Below are 14,931 nucleotides of genomic sequence, written 5' to 3'. Positions count from 1 at the left end.
TTGCTTACTGCTCTGATTTCATTCAATGAATTCATTCAGCATATTTATTTGCTTATTCATTCATGTATACATGCAATGCTAGGGATTGAACTCAGGGCCTTGCACATGCCAGGCAAGCACTATATCACTGAGTCACTAGTTTGTTGTGGTTTTTTTTTTTTGGCTCATTACTGTATTTTCTGTTTTTACCTCCTGTGAGACTTTTGAGTTTAGCAGTTTCTTTAAAAGTGTTTTGTTGCATCTTGTCTAACGTATATAGTAATTTATAGTGGGAGGAGGGTGTTTCCTATCTAGTTTTAATCTATTTCCAAAAACAAAACCTTGTGGGTTTTTTTTTTTTTTTTTTTTTTTTTAATGCACATTGGAGGAGGATGCTACTGTTGCCTTCTGTGTAGGAAATTGGAATTTTGTTACCTGATCCTTCTTATTTTTCCAAAACTCAGTGCCACAATTAAATCGTATTTATTAGTTGACATTTGTGATCTGCCAGTTAACATTTAAAAGTGTTGTTGATATGGACAAAGTCTAATAGAATCCCAAAATTCGAAATGAAGCTGTGAAACAGAATTTATTGGTGAGTTTTGGAACTAGCTGTACTCTTTTTATCACTCGCAGATTAGTTTCCATGTCTCTATGCAATCATTATCTACTAACTACGTTTTTAAAAAGTTAGTCTGATAGTCTCAATCTGTTTTTCTCTTTTCTGAAATTAGGATCATGGAGTCCTAGAAATTTGGATCTTTAATTATCTAGTTTCAAGAAACAAAAACCCATTTGACAGGCCATGCAAAGATACACATGATGTGGAACTGGAAAGTTGTCAGAAGCAGCTTGGAGTTCTATTCTTTTCTCATCTCTTATTTTTCTCTGTGCATCTGTTCTCTACTTTGCTTTAACTGGGATATTAATTTTCTTATTGAGTTTTGGGAATTCTTTATATATTCTATAAATAGAATGTCCTTTATCAGATATATGTTTGCAGTTATTTCCCCCCGGTCTGCAGCTTTTTTGTTTTGTTTTGTTTTCTTAACATGTATTTCACAGAACATTATGGCTGAATTGTTTTCTTCCAAATTTATATGTTGAAGTCCTAACCCCAGTACCTTAGAATGCCACAGTATTTGGAGACAGGTTGTTTAATGAGGTAATTAAGGTTAATGAGCTCATAGGAATAGGTCCTAATCCACCGATTGATATCTTTACAAAAGATAAAGTTAAAGCAAGGACAAAAGACTGGGAGACACTTCACCAGGAAACAGCTGATAAGGACAGAAATACTTGTTCAATGTCATTAGCCATTAGAGAAATGCAAACTAAATCCACTGTGAGCTACCATTACATACCTACTAGAATGACTAAATTAAAATATAGTAGTAGCTATACATTCAGCATACTGAAATCAATAAATGTAATTCATCACATCACAGCGATGCAGGGCAGCTGGAATGTATAAAACATTGCTGTTGGGAATGAACAATGGTACTGCCACTCTAGAAATAGTTTGACATTTTCTTATGAATATTCCATGATATGAGCTAGTCCCACTCCTGAGTATTAAGTAACCTATACACAAATGTTTATAAGAACTGTGTTCATATTTGTTCCAGATTGAAAACAACCAGATATTCTTTAACTGGTAAATGGATAAACTGTAGTATATCCATGCAGTAGAATACTATTTAGCAACAAAAAGGAATAAACTAATGAGACATGCAACAATTTAAAGCAGGAGGAGTCTCAAGAGGTTACATAATGAATGATTAAGGACAAACGGATAGTGGCAGAGAACAAACCAGTGTGTCTGGATTTAGGATATAATTCTAGTGCAGTTTTTACAACAGTGGAACTTTTCTGTTTTCTGATTGTGGTGGTAACACATGTCTGTATATGTGTTAAAACTACTTAGAACTATATCCCCAAAATCCTATTTCTTGTATGTTTTTTAAGAATTAAAACCCCCAGTTTTAACTATCACATATAAATATTTTATGATTGGACAAAATTCAGCTCTTCAGTTGTACTGGCCTCATTTCATTTCATCAATAGAATAGGTACATGTGGCATAGAACAAATATGTCAGCACAGATATATAACATTTCTGTCAGTGAAGAACATTCTTTTGGACAGTGCTGTTTTAGAGCAGAATTGGCAAGAGCTGGGGATATTGTCAGTGAGGGTGCTTGATCAGCATTCACCAGCACGTGGGACTCCCTGGGTTAAATCCCCAGTGCCAAAAAAAAGTTAATGTAGAGCAAGGTTGGCAAACCCTTTCAATAAAGGACCTGATACTTCATACTGTACTAGCCATAAAAGGTACTTAAAACAAATGAGCCAGGCACAGTGGTGCACGCCTATAATCCCAGCGACTCAGGAGGCTGAGGCAGAAGGATTGCAAATCAGAGACCTTGCAATTTAGTGAGCCCTTTCTCAAAAAGGACTGGGAAAGATTGTGTACCACGATCATGTGGGATTCATCCCTGGGATGCAAGTTTGGTTCAACATACAGAAATCAGTAAATGTAATTCATCACAACAATAGACCCAAAGATAAGAATCATATGATCATCTCAATAGATGCAGAAAAAGCATTCAACAAAATTCAGCACCTCTTTATGTTCAAAACATTAGAAAAACTAGGGATAACAGGAATATATCTCAACATCATAAAGGCCATCTATGCTAAGCCCCAGGCCAATATCATTCTAAATGGAGAAAAATTGAAGGCATTCCCTCTAAAAACTGGAACAAGACAGGGATGCCTTCTTTCACCACTTCTATTTAACATAGTTCTTGAAACACTGGCTAGAGCAATTAGATGAAAGAAATTAAAGGGATACACATAGGAAAAGAAAAATTCAAATTGGCACTACTTGCTGATGATATGATTCTATACCTAGAAGACCCTAAAAGTTCCACCAGAAAACTAGTAAATTCAGCAAAGTAGCAGGATATAAAATCAACACCCATAAATTAAAGGTATTTCTATATATCAGTGACAAATCCTCAGAAAGGGAAACGAGGAAAACTACTACATTTACAGTAGCCTCAAAAAAATAAAATACTTGGGAATCAACAAACGAGGTTTTGAAAGAGCTATATAATGAAAAGTACAGAACCCTAAAGAAAGAAATTAAAGATGGAACTATCTACCTTGCGTTTGGGTAGGCAGAATTAATATTACCAAAATACCCATACTTCCAAAAGCACTATGCAGATTTAATGCAATTCTGATCAAAATCCCAGTGACATTCCTCATAGAAATATAAAAAGCAATTATGAAATTCATCTGGAAAAATAAGAGACCCAGAATAGCTAAAGCAATACTAAGCAGGAAGTGAAGCAGATGGCATCACTATAACAGACCTTAAACTATACTACAGAGCAATAGTAACAAAAACAGCATGGTATTGGCACCAAAACAGACTGGTAGACCAGTGGTACAGAGTAGAGGACACAGACACTAAACCACAAAATTACAATTATCTTATATTAGACAAAGGTGCCAAAAATATACATTGGAGAAAAGATAGCCTCTTCAACAAATGGTGCTGGGGAAACTGGAAATCCATCTGCAAAAAAAAAAAAAAAAAAACGAAATTAAACCCCTATCTCTCAACTTGCACAAAACTCAACTCAAAATGGATCAAGAACTTAGGAATAAAACCAGAGACTCTGTGTCTAATAGAAGAAAAAATAGGCCCAAATCTCCATTATGTGGGATTAGGTCCCAACTTTCTTAATAAGACTCCTTTGGTGCAAGAATTAAAATCAAGAATCAATAAATAGTTTATTTTCTCCTTATTATTTTTAAGTTGTGGGTGGAGGGGTCTAAGAGAGGACGGACACAAGGGAATAACTTGCTCAAATCCTGTTGCTTGTTAATGGTAGAGCAGGACTAAATTTTTATTTCTTAACTCTCATTTCAGAACCTTTCATGTTTCTTTGGACATCTACATAATAAGCTTTGGAAATCTGAGGGTGCTCAGTACGCATTAGTCAGACTTTTTACTGATAATAATTGCCTTTAACTCACTTTATATAGTGCCAAGCACATTTATTTTGCCTCTTTTTTTTTGGTACCAGGGATTGAACCCAAGAGTGCTTAACCACTGAGCAACATCCCCAACACTTTTTATAGTTTATTTTGAGACAGGGTCTTGCTAAGTTGCTTAGGGCCTCACTAAATTGCTAAAGCTGACTTTGAACTTGAAATTCTCTTGTCTTGGCCTCCAGAGTCACTGGGATTATAGGTGTGCACCCCCGCGCCAAGCGTTTTTTTGGCTCTTAATGATGGTTTCTTAATGATATTGCTTAGCGTCAGTCTACATTCGAGGAATACTTTTCTGATAATTGAAGATAACTCAGCAATCAGTGTGAAATCATCTCAGAAGAATCCTTTACCAAAGTAGTTATTTGAATGGCCTCCAAAGGTTCATCAAACCAAAGAAGTTCTGGAACAGATCTGAAATTCAGTAGTATTTCCAAGAACTCCTATAAACAGATCTGTTCTAGGTCAGCAAGATTTTCCTCACCAGGCCTACTCCTGTTTGAGAAAGGTTACCCAGGTTCTGTGGAAGCATGTGTGTGGGATGCATAAGCAAGAATAAGTATGAGACCAGGGCCAGGATAACCTAAGCTGAGCCTTAAAGAATATCTGACAGTTGGGCAAAAGTGTGGATAGCACTAAGGAGTGACAATTTTTTAGTTTGGCCAGAGTCTAAGATACAAATTAGGGAATGACTAGAAAGATAGACAGGGACCCAATAATAGAAGGTATTATAATTAAAATGCTGTACTTCACAACTTGCAACAAATCCACATGCAAATAAATGAAATTGAAGCCCCACCTGATACCATATAAAAATTTGCTCAAGTGGATCATAAACCTAAATGTGAGGTCTGAAACTATTAGAAGAAAATACAAGAAAGAAACAGTGGCCTTAAGGTCTTAGCTAGAAGACTAAAAACCCAACTGAAAAAACATAACGAAGTTGTACTTCATCAAAACTAAAAGTTTTGTGCTTCAAAGGATACCATCAAGACAATGAAGACAGGATGGGAGGAAATACTTGCAAATCATATAACTGTTAAGGGATTTGTATACAGAATATATGAATTTCTTACAAGTCAACAATAAATAGCAGTTAAAAATGGGCAAAGAGTTGGATTATAAAGAAATTATTCAGATGGCCAGTGCTTACTGTGAGAAAGATGCCAACATCATTCGTCTTTAGTGAAATGTAAATCAGGCCACAATGAGAGATCACTCCATCTCCACTAAATTGGCTAAAATGAAAACAGCAAATAGGCAAAGATGTGGAGAAACTGGAGCCCTTATGTTCATTGCTGATGATAATGTAAAATAGTGTAGCTACTTTGGAAAACAGTTTGGCAGTTCTTCAAAAAGTTAAACATAGAATTGCTATGTGACCCAGCATTTCCTCTCTTAGGTGTCTGTACTCAAAAGAGAATTGAAAACACAGATCCACACAAAAATTTGTATACTCATGTGTATAGCAGTATTCACAGCAGTTAAAAAGTAGAAATCTTCTATATATCCTTCAGCTGAGGAATGGGTAAATAAAATGTGACATTTTCATGTAATAGAATATTTCTTGGGGCTGGGGATATAGCTCAGTTGATAGAGTGCTTGCCTCACATGCACAAGGCCCTGAGTCCAATTCTCAGCAACATACACACACACACACACACACAAAATAGTTGACAGTAGTAACACATGGATGAGTGCACATTGTGGATGAATCTGAAAACATTGTGCTACATGGAAGAAACCAGTTACAGAGGACCACATATTGTTTGATCCCATTCATAATGGTTAGGTTCGCTGAGAAGGGAAGTGGATTAGCAGTTGCCAGGCCCTGAGAAGAGCTGCAATAGGGAGTGATGGCTAATGAGTCTGGGGTTATTTTGAAGTGATAAAAATGTTCTCAAATTCAATAGTAGTGGTTACAGAATTGAAGATTTTATGTACACACACACACACACACGTGTGTGTGTGTGTATATATATATATATATATATAATGTTGAATGTATACAATACTATACAGTAATATATGTACAGAATATACACACACATATAGTAAAAGGGTGAATTTTATGATTTGTGGATTCTGTCAGAGTAAAGCTGTTATAAAAGTGGTGTGTTTAGTGAAAAATTTTAATAGGCCGACAAGGAATTTGAATCTTTGTCTTGAAGCAATGGTGTATATTCTTGAAGAGTTTTAAATTCAAGAATGATATGATCAGAACCTTGTGGTAGGAGCCTGTGAAGGGGAGTGGTCTTATCAGTGATGAAGCAGATGACTAGGTCTACATGCTCAGGATATTTATCCTTGGTTTTCTGCCCTTAGGAAATATGAAAAGTGTGTTATTAATACTGAATTAAATCTTTTAACTTTATACATGTTAGTATCTTATAATATCTACCTTGATTTCATTTTTAAAAGTTATTTGCAGTGATTGAAAAAAGAATAGCAGATACAGGATATTAGAGGTGGTGTTTTTTAAATTTAGTGTATAACTGTAACCACTGTCAAATTAGATAACAGCAAAATGTAATTTATTTTAGCCAGAAGACCAAGGTTATTGGTGAATCAGAATGATTTAAAAAGTCTTCACTAGTAAACACGAATTTTGATGAGCAAAGACTCAGAAATTGATGTTTCCTGTTTTTTTTTAAGTAATTTATCCTTTTTTTGGTGAAACATCTTAAGAATAAGTTACATATTAGAACATATTTTAGACAGCATAGGAAGAAAAAAAACGTTAATCATTTTAACTATCTGATTTTCTATTTACTCTAACGAACCCTAATTTTAGAACTGTTATCCTTGGACAGCGGTTGTAGCTCAGAGGTAGAATGCTTGCCTGGCATGTGTGAGGCACTGGGTTTGATGCTCAGCACCACATAAATATAAAATAAAAATATTGTGTCCACTTATAACTAAAAAAAAATAAATATTTAAAAAACCCGTGATCCTTTGAAAATTCTGGATTGATAATATATTTTGAAATATTATATTCATAATTTAAGCTGGTAGTAAATATTGACTGGTTAACTACTCATCAGTAGTTAACTGTCATGTTTTTTCTGTTAAATATGTGATGTGTTAACTGTTTGTAAATCTATTTTTAGCAGAGTACATTGTGTACAGCAACCATTTTGGAAAGATTCTGTGTAACTTCAAAAGAGAGTGTGCCCTCGTGTGGTCACTGGGAACAGAATTTCAGCTGTAAACAATAAACCCTGTGTATGATTTCACATTTTTCGGTTGTTCCATAATAGAATCATCCGGTCATCCATACTATGAATTTCCTTTAATTATGGGGTTTTTTTTGTTCTGATGATGGAACCCAGGGCCTTGTGGCATGGTAGGCAAATGCTGTACCACTGACCTACATTTGTATCCCTAAATTTCTTTTCAATAAACAAACAAATCATGGTGTGATTTTTAAATGCTGAGAATTAGAAAAGCTTCTTGTCTTATTTGCAGAAGATGCTAAAAATGATGGGACTTGAAGAGCAGAGGAAGGAGAAAGGACATCTAAGTTTAAGGAGAGGCAAGTTGTGGTAGAGTTTAGAAGCTTTCTAACTAATGTTGAAAAGAGATAACCTGCGTGTTATCCAGGTATACGCCACCCTCCTTTACAAATGCTCCCAGAATGGAATTCTGCTTTGTCGTTTATATATCTTCATCCTAGAGATACAGAGACAAATATTTATCTAGCACTATTTGACACAGTTATCTCTTTTAATGGGAATTTAAGTTTAGTTTGAAATAAAGTATTCTCATCTGGTGTATACTGCAGTGGACATTCAGGTGTTTATCTCAGATTTTGTTTGAAGAAGCCATTTAAAAAATTTTTTCTTGCAAATTACAGTTTAATTTGTTGGGGGAGTCTTTTAATTCTTTTATTGTTCTTTTGAGTTAAAAGATTTTTGTGTTGTTGTTGTTTTATTTTGGTACTGGGGATTGAACCCAGGGGCTCTCTACCACTAAGCCACACTCCCAGGCTACCCCCACAACCCTCCCCTTTAAGACAAGGTCTCCCTAAGTTACTGAGGCAGGCCTCAAACTTGCAGTCCTCCTGCTTCAGCCTTCCTAGTATTTGGGATTGCAGTCATGTGCTACCAAGCCTAGCTAAAATTTTGTATTTTTAATGATGGCTGTGCCTCATGTCTACCTTCCTTTGCCTGTATTTTTAATGCCCTAGTATTCTTAGAAGGATTCCTTTGTTAATGGTATTGTGAGTTCTTGTCAGGTGATCCACAGGTCTCCACCAATCCACTAGTAAGGGAGTATTGCAAATCGATAACCCTGGTTACATGAATGAATCTTCCTGTGATCTGGTATTTGCATATGTTCTCTTTTGGTTGATAAGAAAATTTACCTGCTTTTACTTAACAGTTTTATATATCTAATTTTAAAGTATTTTAAATTTGCAAAGAATTATTGTCATTTTATGCAAGTTGAAAGGAAGTTTTTGCTTATTTAGATATAACTACACTTTTAAGTACCAGGAATATAATATTATGAGTTGATTTTTAAAGTGACTTTTATTTTTAATATGAGACTTGCAAAAATATATTTGTTTTATATTGAATACAATTATATGACATTACCATCAGGTTTAAAAGGATGTAAGGGGGTTGTTCTCTTAATTAGATAATTGAATTAACCTTTCATATTCTGTAGGTTTTATATGAAAAAATTTAAGGCAAGTTCATTAACTCAAAACTTTTACCAACCTTTGAATGAATAGCTACATAGAGTGTAGTTCTTAATAGCTTAGACTCTGGAATCAAACTGCCTGGGTTTGAATTCCAACACTGTCCCTTACCAGATATATGGCCTGACAAGTTCTTTACCTACTCTATACTTTCATTTCTTTATTTGCAACATGGGAATAACATTAGTTCCTATCTTAATAAGAGTGCTGTGAGGACTTAATGAATTAACATAAAAACATTTAGAATAATGTCTGCAAGTACTGAGGTTTTGGGTGTTACTGCCATGTTAAGTATACTCGAGTTAATGCTGAAGTCACTGTGATGGATATACTACTGTTTATTTTGTAAATATAGATCACTTGTTTCTTTTCAGTGAAAATGAAAGATAATCTTTTCTTTTTCTTTCTTTAGGCGCGGAATGTTAACACCGGTGAATTAGCAGCAATTAAAGTAATAAAATTGGAACCAGGTAAATTATTTGACATTTGATGTTTCTTATTGCTTTTGCCATCTTAAGGCTTATTTTAATGATATTTTAATATTTTAGTGATAGAAGGTCAACCTTCTATCCCAGTACTTTCTGGGAAATAGAACTAATTGTCTGCTTTGGGGGTGAGAGGGGAGCTCTCCTGATTAGTGCCTTCTGAATCCAGTGGAGCTAACTTGGAAGAAGTTAGTTGATAGTAGTGTGTTTCCAGGGCTACATTGTCCTGTGGCGGGGCAGTGGGAGGAAGGGAACTGAGATCTGGGAGGTTGTACTCTAGTTCTTTGTCTCCTGTCCATTTTCTATGTGAACTTGGGCATGGAGCTTCTGGTATCTTACTTTGTTTTCTTGGTAGACCCAATTCTCAAACCTGTGTACCATTAGCATCCTAAGAGTTACCTTTCACCTTGAGTGACGTGTTATAAAATCCATAAGGACGATTTCATATATTTTATCTGCTTTAACTATATTTTCCCTTTGGATTTACCCACCCTCTTGAAACCCACATCTTTCTGAACTCAATCCCTTCCTGCTTTCTCTCAGACCTCCTCCTGTAAGCCAAGTAATTGTGCTCGTGTCCAGACGGGTCTGTAGCAGTTAGGGTGCCTTCAGGTTTCAACTTCATATGAACATAAATCCATTCAGAGTTTTGAAGGGTGAGCAAGCTTTTTCTGCAAAAGGCAAGATGATAAATATTATTGGCTTTGCAGGCCATTTTCTTCCCTGGACTCTTCCCTCTTTCCCAAAATATAAAAAATATTCTTAGCTAAAAAAATCATTCTTAGAAACCAGGCCCCATACTGTTTATAGTTTGCCTATCTTGATATAGATCATCAGTAAACTGCTTAGAAGTACCTTTAAGACAAAAATTTAAGGATTTGTTGAATGTGCTCACACCACACGGAAATATAGTGAGTAAAGAACATTTTTTTTTTCATTACACGTGTTTACAGATCTTGGATAGTCTAGTTACATTCAAATATCATAAGAAAAGGTTTCTTTATTTTCCCCAAATCTTCTATTCTTTAATTTTTAGAAACTTAAGAAGGCTATTTGAATTTGTTGAAATCTGACGTTATGAAAAGAAATTAAAGATTTGGCACTTAAAGCAGGGCCTTCTTTTTCATCGTTAAGAAGTGGCTGTGTTTTTTGATGAAATGATCCTAATCAGAGGTGGTTTGTACATACATCAGCCCCTCACATCAGCAGAGTGTCTTCTTTTTCAGAAAGCCTCTCTGACCCCTGGAATGATTAAGCGGACACATCTGGAAGAATCAATCACTCTATTAAAGCATGTACAATAGCTATCTTGTCTTTCTAGACTTATCTTTTTTTGTTTCCATATTTTAATCAAATTCGTGCCACTAGCACTGAACTCAGGGCCTGGCACTAGAATTCAATTAGTACATTTTAAAATTACCTTGAAGCTGGGCACAGTGGTGCATTCCTATAATCCTAGCTGCTCAGGAGGCTGAGGCAGGAGGATCACAAGTTCAAAGCCAGCCTCAGCAACAGTGAGACACTAAGCAACTCAGTGAAACCCTATCTCTAAATAAAGTACAAAATAGGGTCGGGGGTGTGACTTAGCAGTCTAGTGCCCCTGAGTTCAATCCCCAGTATACCCCGCCCCCCAAAAAAAATTACCTTGAAAATTAGAAACTTAAAAGTCAGGCATGGTAGTGGTGCTTATCTGAAATCCCAGCTACTTGAGGCAGAGGCAGGAGGATCACAAGTTCAAGGGCAGCCTCAACAACTTAGTGAGACCCTATCCGTTTTCAAAATAAAAATGTCTGGACATATAGCTCAGTGGTAAAGTATCCCTGGATTCAATTCCCCATACAACCTTGAAAAATCTATTTGTTCATCAAGGCAGTTTTTTTTCTGATTTATATAATGTTTGAGTTGTGATGCTGTCAATCTTGAGCATTGCCAAGTGTCCAATATCAATATATTGATCCATGTATTAAAAGTAAAATATATAACTAAGTAAAATGAATAAAATTATTTATATTGTACGACTAAGAGATAAAGGGTTATTACCATATTTTTATATGTGTGTGTATGTATATGTGTATGTATATATATATATATATATATATATATATATATATATACACATATCAACCTTGGATTTTCTACTTATGTTCATAGAAGCCATCTGAATTTTTATATTTAATTTCTCTGTTTTACTTTGTTCATATCTTAGGAGATGTGTTTTCTTGTTGGTAAGCTCTGCCCACTGGTGAAGTACAGACTCTGAAGGCAGGCTATTTTGATTCTAGTCCAGAGTAGAGTACATTATTTAAGCTTTCTGAGCCTCTGTTTTTTCATCTCTGAAATGGGGATAACAATAATAACTTCCTCTTCTGGTTATTATAAGGATTAAATGGTCTTAAATATCTAAAGCACTTAAACAATAATGCCTGACACAGAGTATGTACCAAGTAGTCATAGTCAGGTGGCTGAGAATTCTGCCACCACTGATACAGTTATTAAGGTGTGACCAACTTTATTTTATCTACTAGCTACATTCTACTTTGAATCAGATCCCAACATTGTATCATTTTGGCCCTTAATATTGCCCTACAAATAGCTAGAGGATAAGAACCCAGGGCCACAAACAGGAAACTCCACACACTGCATTTGGGAAAGTATGCCACTTTGGAAAACATTTTGGCACTTTCCTAAAATGTTCAGCATAAATTTCGCATAATGACTCAGCATTTCCTCTCATGCGTATCTTCCCCCTCAGTGACTTTCACACTTGAGTGTTCATAGCAGCATTACTCATAATATCTCAAACTTGGAATCATCCTTACTGCCCATCAGCTGGTGAATGAATGCACAAAATATGTTATACATGTATAATAGAAGACTATTTTGTGATAAAATAAAACTTCTAGTACATGCTATGAAATAAATGAACTAAACCGTTTGCCGAGTGAAAGGAGCTAGGCACAGAGACCACCTGTTTTGTGATTCTCTTACATGAAATGTTCAAAAAAAGGCAAATTTGGAGAACTGGAAAGGGGATTAGTGGACTGGTGAGTTGGAGGCAGAGGAGTGGATTGGCAGTTAAATGAACTTATAGAATCTTATAGAGGTAATAGAAACCATTCTAAAACTGATTTATAGTGAGGGTTGAAAAACCTGGTGAATTTACTAAAAATGCCATCGTTGAATTATGTACTTGATTGGGTAAACTACATGATTTTAAAATATGTCTTAAAAAATAAAAAAGGTAAAACCATGATACTATTGACAATAATAGTTTCTTACTAATAAATAAGGTCCATACATTGAAAATAGTGGATATGTTTTACATTTCTTTTATGTTTATTTTTTTTTTTTCGTATTTTTATTGGTGCATTATAATTGTACATAGTGGTAGGATTTGCTGTTACATATTCATCATGCATACAGTATAACTGTATAATTTGACTGGTATCACTCCACAGCACCTCCTCACTCTTATAAAATTTTTGCAGTTGAAACTTGGCCATTTGTAGTATTTCTCCTCAGTCTGGATTTTGTTGATGCCTCACTGTATCATTTAATATATTCTTCCGTGAATTCATGGTTAGCTCTAGAGACTGAATAATTTCAGGTTTGATTTAGTAGGTGGGAGAAGTCTACTTCAGGGGTGGGGTTATGCTCACATTTTTCTAGGTTAAAATTTTGATGGCCAATCTTCTACTTTTTAAATTAAAAAAAAATTTTTACAGTACTGAGGATTAAACTCAGTACTGGCCACTCTACCATTAGTTACACCCTTCACCCCAGCATGTTTTATTTTGATATATGGTCTCACTAAGTTGCCAATCTGACTTTAAACTCAAAACCATTCTGCCCTGTCTCCTGAGTAGCTGGGGTTGTACGCCACTGCACCCTGCCCAATCTTCTACTTTTTGAAAACAAAAATTAAATCTGAAATAATGTGGTGGATTTTAAGAATTTGCACCTTGAGTTTGATACATTTATTCCTTTTTTAAAAAATAACTGATAACCAGTTTGAACCTGGTTCAAAGCTAAATGAAAACCTGAGACATTTTAACAAAATTGTTTAAATGTCAGGTTAGTTCAAGGTGGTTCATTATGAATTCTAATCTTATTCATGTGGCTTAAGTTTTGCTTTTCTCAAATATATCCTTTGATTAACCATCAGTTTACACTATTTTTTAGCTTAAATAGCAAAAACAATGGTTATTACAATAAGAATAGAAAAATAGTTTATCGAAAAACAGAAACTAAAGTCATTCGTTATTTTTTTTTACTTTGTATCATCACTGTCAGCTTTTTGGTGATTTTTCTCCAGATTTTGTGTGTGTAGAAACACCATACATACACATGTTTACATATACACATAAATAAACAGACCACAAAGGGAGCTAGCTGGTCATAGTTCAAAGACCATACTGCTTTGATCAGTTCAGTTGGTTTGCACACAACTGAACCAGTAAAAAAATGTTGCAAAGGATACATAAGAATGCATATGAATAAGGCACAGCTCCCTAGTGCTTCCCTGAAGCCTCACAGAGGTGACCCATGTTGATGGTCAGTGCCATCCATGAACAATCTGTTAGCCTGGTTTGCCACCCTTTCTACCATCAGGCTGGGCTAAAGGACATTATCAGGACTCAGCAAATGGTATAACTGCTGTTAGAAAAGATAGTTATTTGCTATAATACCTTTTTATATTTTTATGTTCCATTTCTTACTAGGATGAGGCATGTAGCAGGCCTACCGTAGGTACACTTTTATAAATATGTGTGTATGTTTTGTAGATGTAAATGTAGATTCTTATTTTTATTTGAAAAGTACATCCTGAATATTTCTCATGTTATTTCTACCTCCTTGAAGTTGGCTGCATAGATTTCAGTTGTATAAGTCAGTTATTTAAACAATTCCTAATGACGATAACATTTAGTTTCACAATTACAAATAGCATTGCCAGGTACCTACAGGGATATTATACATATTGTCATCATAAAGTCCTAGCTGGTCAAAGGATATGGACATTTGAAAGATTCTAAGAAGATACATATTAGGAATACTGTATACTGGGGAAGACTATACCTGAAATTTTCAGGGTTTCCCCCCTATGTTTTCTCAAAAAGGTTATCATTGATCTCTTACTGTTAATTAGCATTTCTTTGCTTCTAGGGATGGAATATCCCACCACCACAACATACCCACACATGCCTCTTGGCCTTTTGTTATTATTTTGTAAAGAACCTGTCCATGCCAGGCATTTAATTAATATTTATTTGTTGTCTGCTTGGTGCCAGATGTTGGTATAGGTGTTGCGCACATAGTAATAAATAAAGCAGATGAGGCTTCATTTAAGAAGCTGAGATTTTAGTCAGGAGAGACAGCACATAAATAAGATAATTTTATGAGCTAAAATAAGGTCATGTGGTTGAAAGTGGGTGGGGACTAGTAATACTAGTGTCACAGTTTTGCAAGGCCTCTACAGGTAGATGACATTTAGATTGAGATTTGAATAATAAGATAGTATTGGCAAATCCATTCCAGCTAATGAAAGGCAAGTGAAATGCTCTAAAATAGGAATGAACACAGCAAGTTTGAAGACAGAGAGGAGGCCAGTATGACTGTCTCATTTTGAACCATCAGGAACATGGAATTAAATAGAGTTGAGAAACCAGGTAAGAACTAGTATAGATGGTCTGGAAG

The 14,931-nt window shown here is 35.2% G+C and overlaps 1 protein-coding gene across 3 annotated transcripts in view; it reads left to right on the top strand.

Annotated features, from left to right (window-relative positions):
- Positions 1-14,931, top strand: part of Map4k3 (mitogen-activated protein kinase kinase kinase kinase 3) — a 186,872-nt gene that overhangs the window by 51,390 nt on the left and 120,551 nt on the right. For all 3 annotated transcript variants that reach the window (XM_026410129.2, XM_026410130.2, XM_077791693.1), the window contains one exon: positions 9,165-9,222. In XM_026410129.2, coding sequence (XP_026265914.1) covers positions 9,165-9,222 — 58 coding nt within the window. The remainder of the gene's footprint in view (positions 1-9,164; positions 9,223-14,931) is intronic.

Source organism: Urocitellus parryii, chromosome 12 (assembly GCF_045843805.1).
Source record: "Urocitellus parryii isolate mUroPar1 chromosome 12, mUroPar1.hap1, whole genome shotgun sequence".
In the NCBI taxonomy this organism is placed as follows: domain Eukaryota; kingdom Metazoa; phylum Chordata; class Mammalia; order Rodentia; family Sciuridae; genus Urocitellus; species Urocitellus parryii.
The sequence above is the reverse complement of the archived record's forward strand: the minus strand, read 5'-3'. Positions and strand labels throughout refer to the sequence as shown.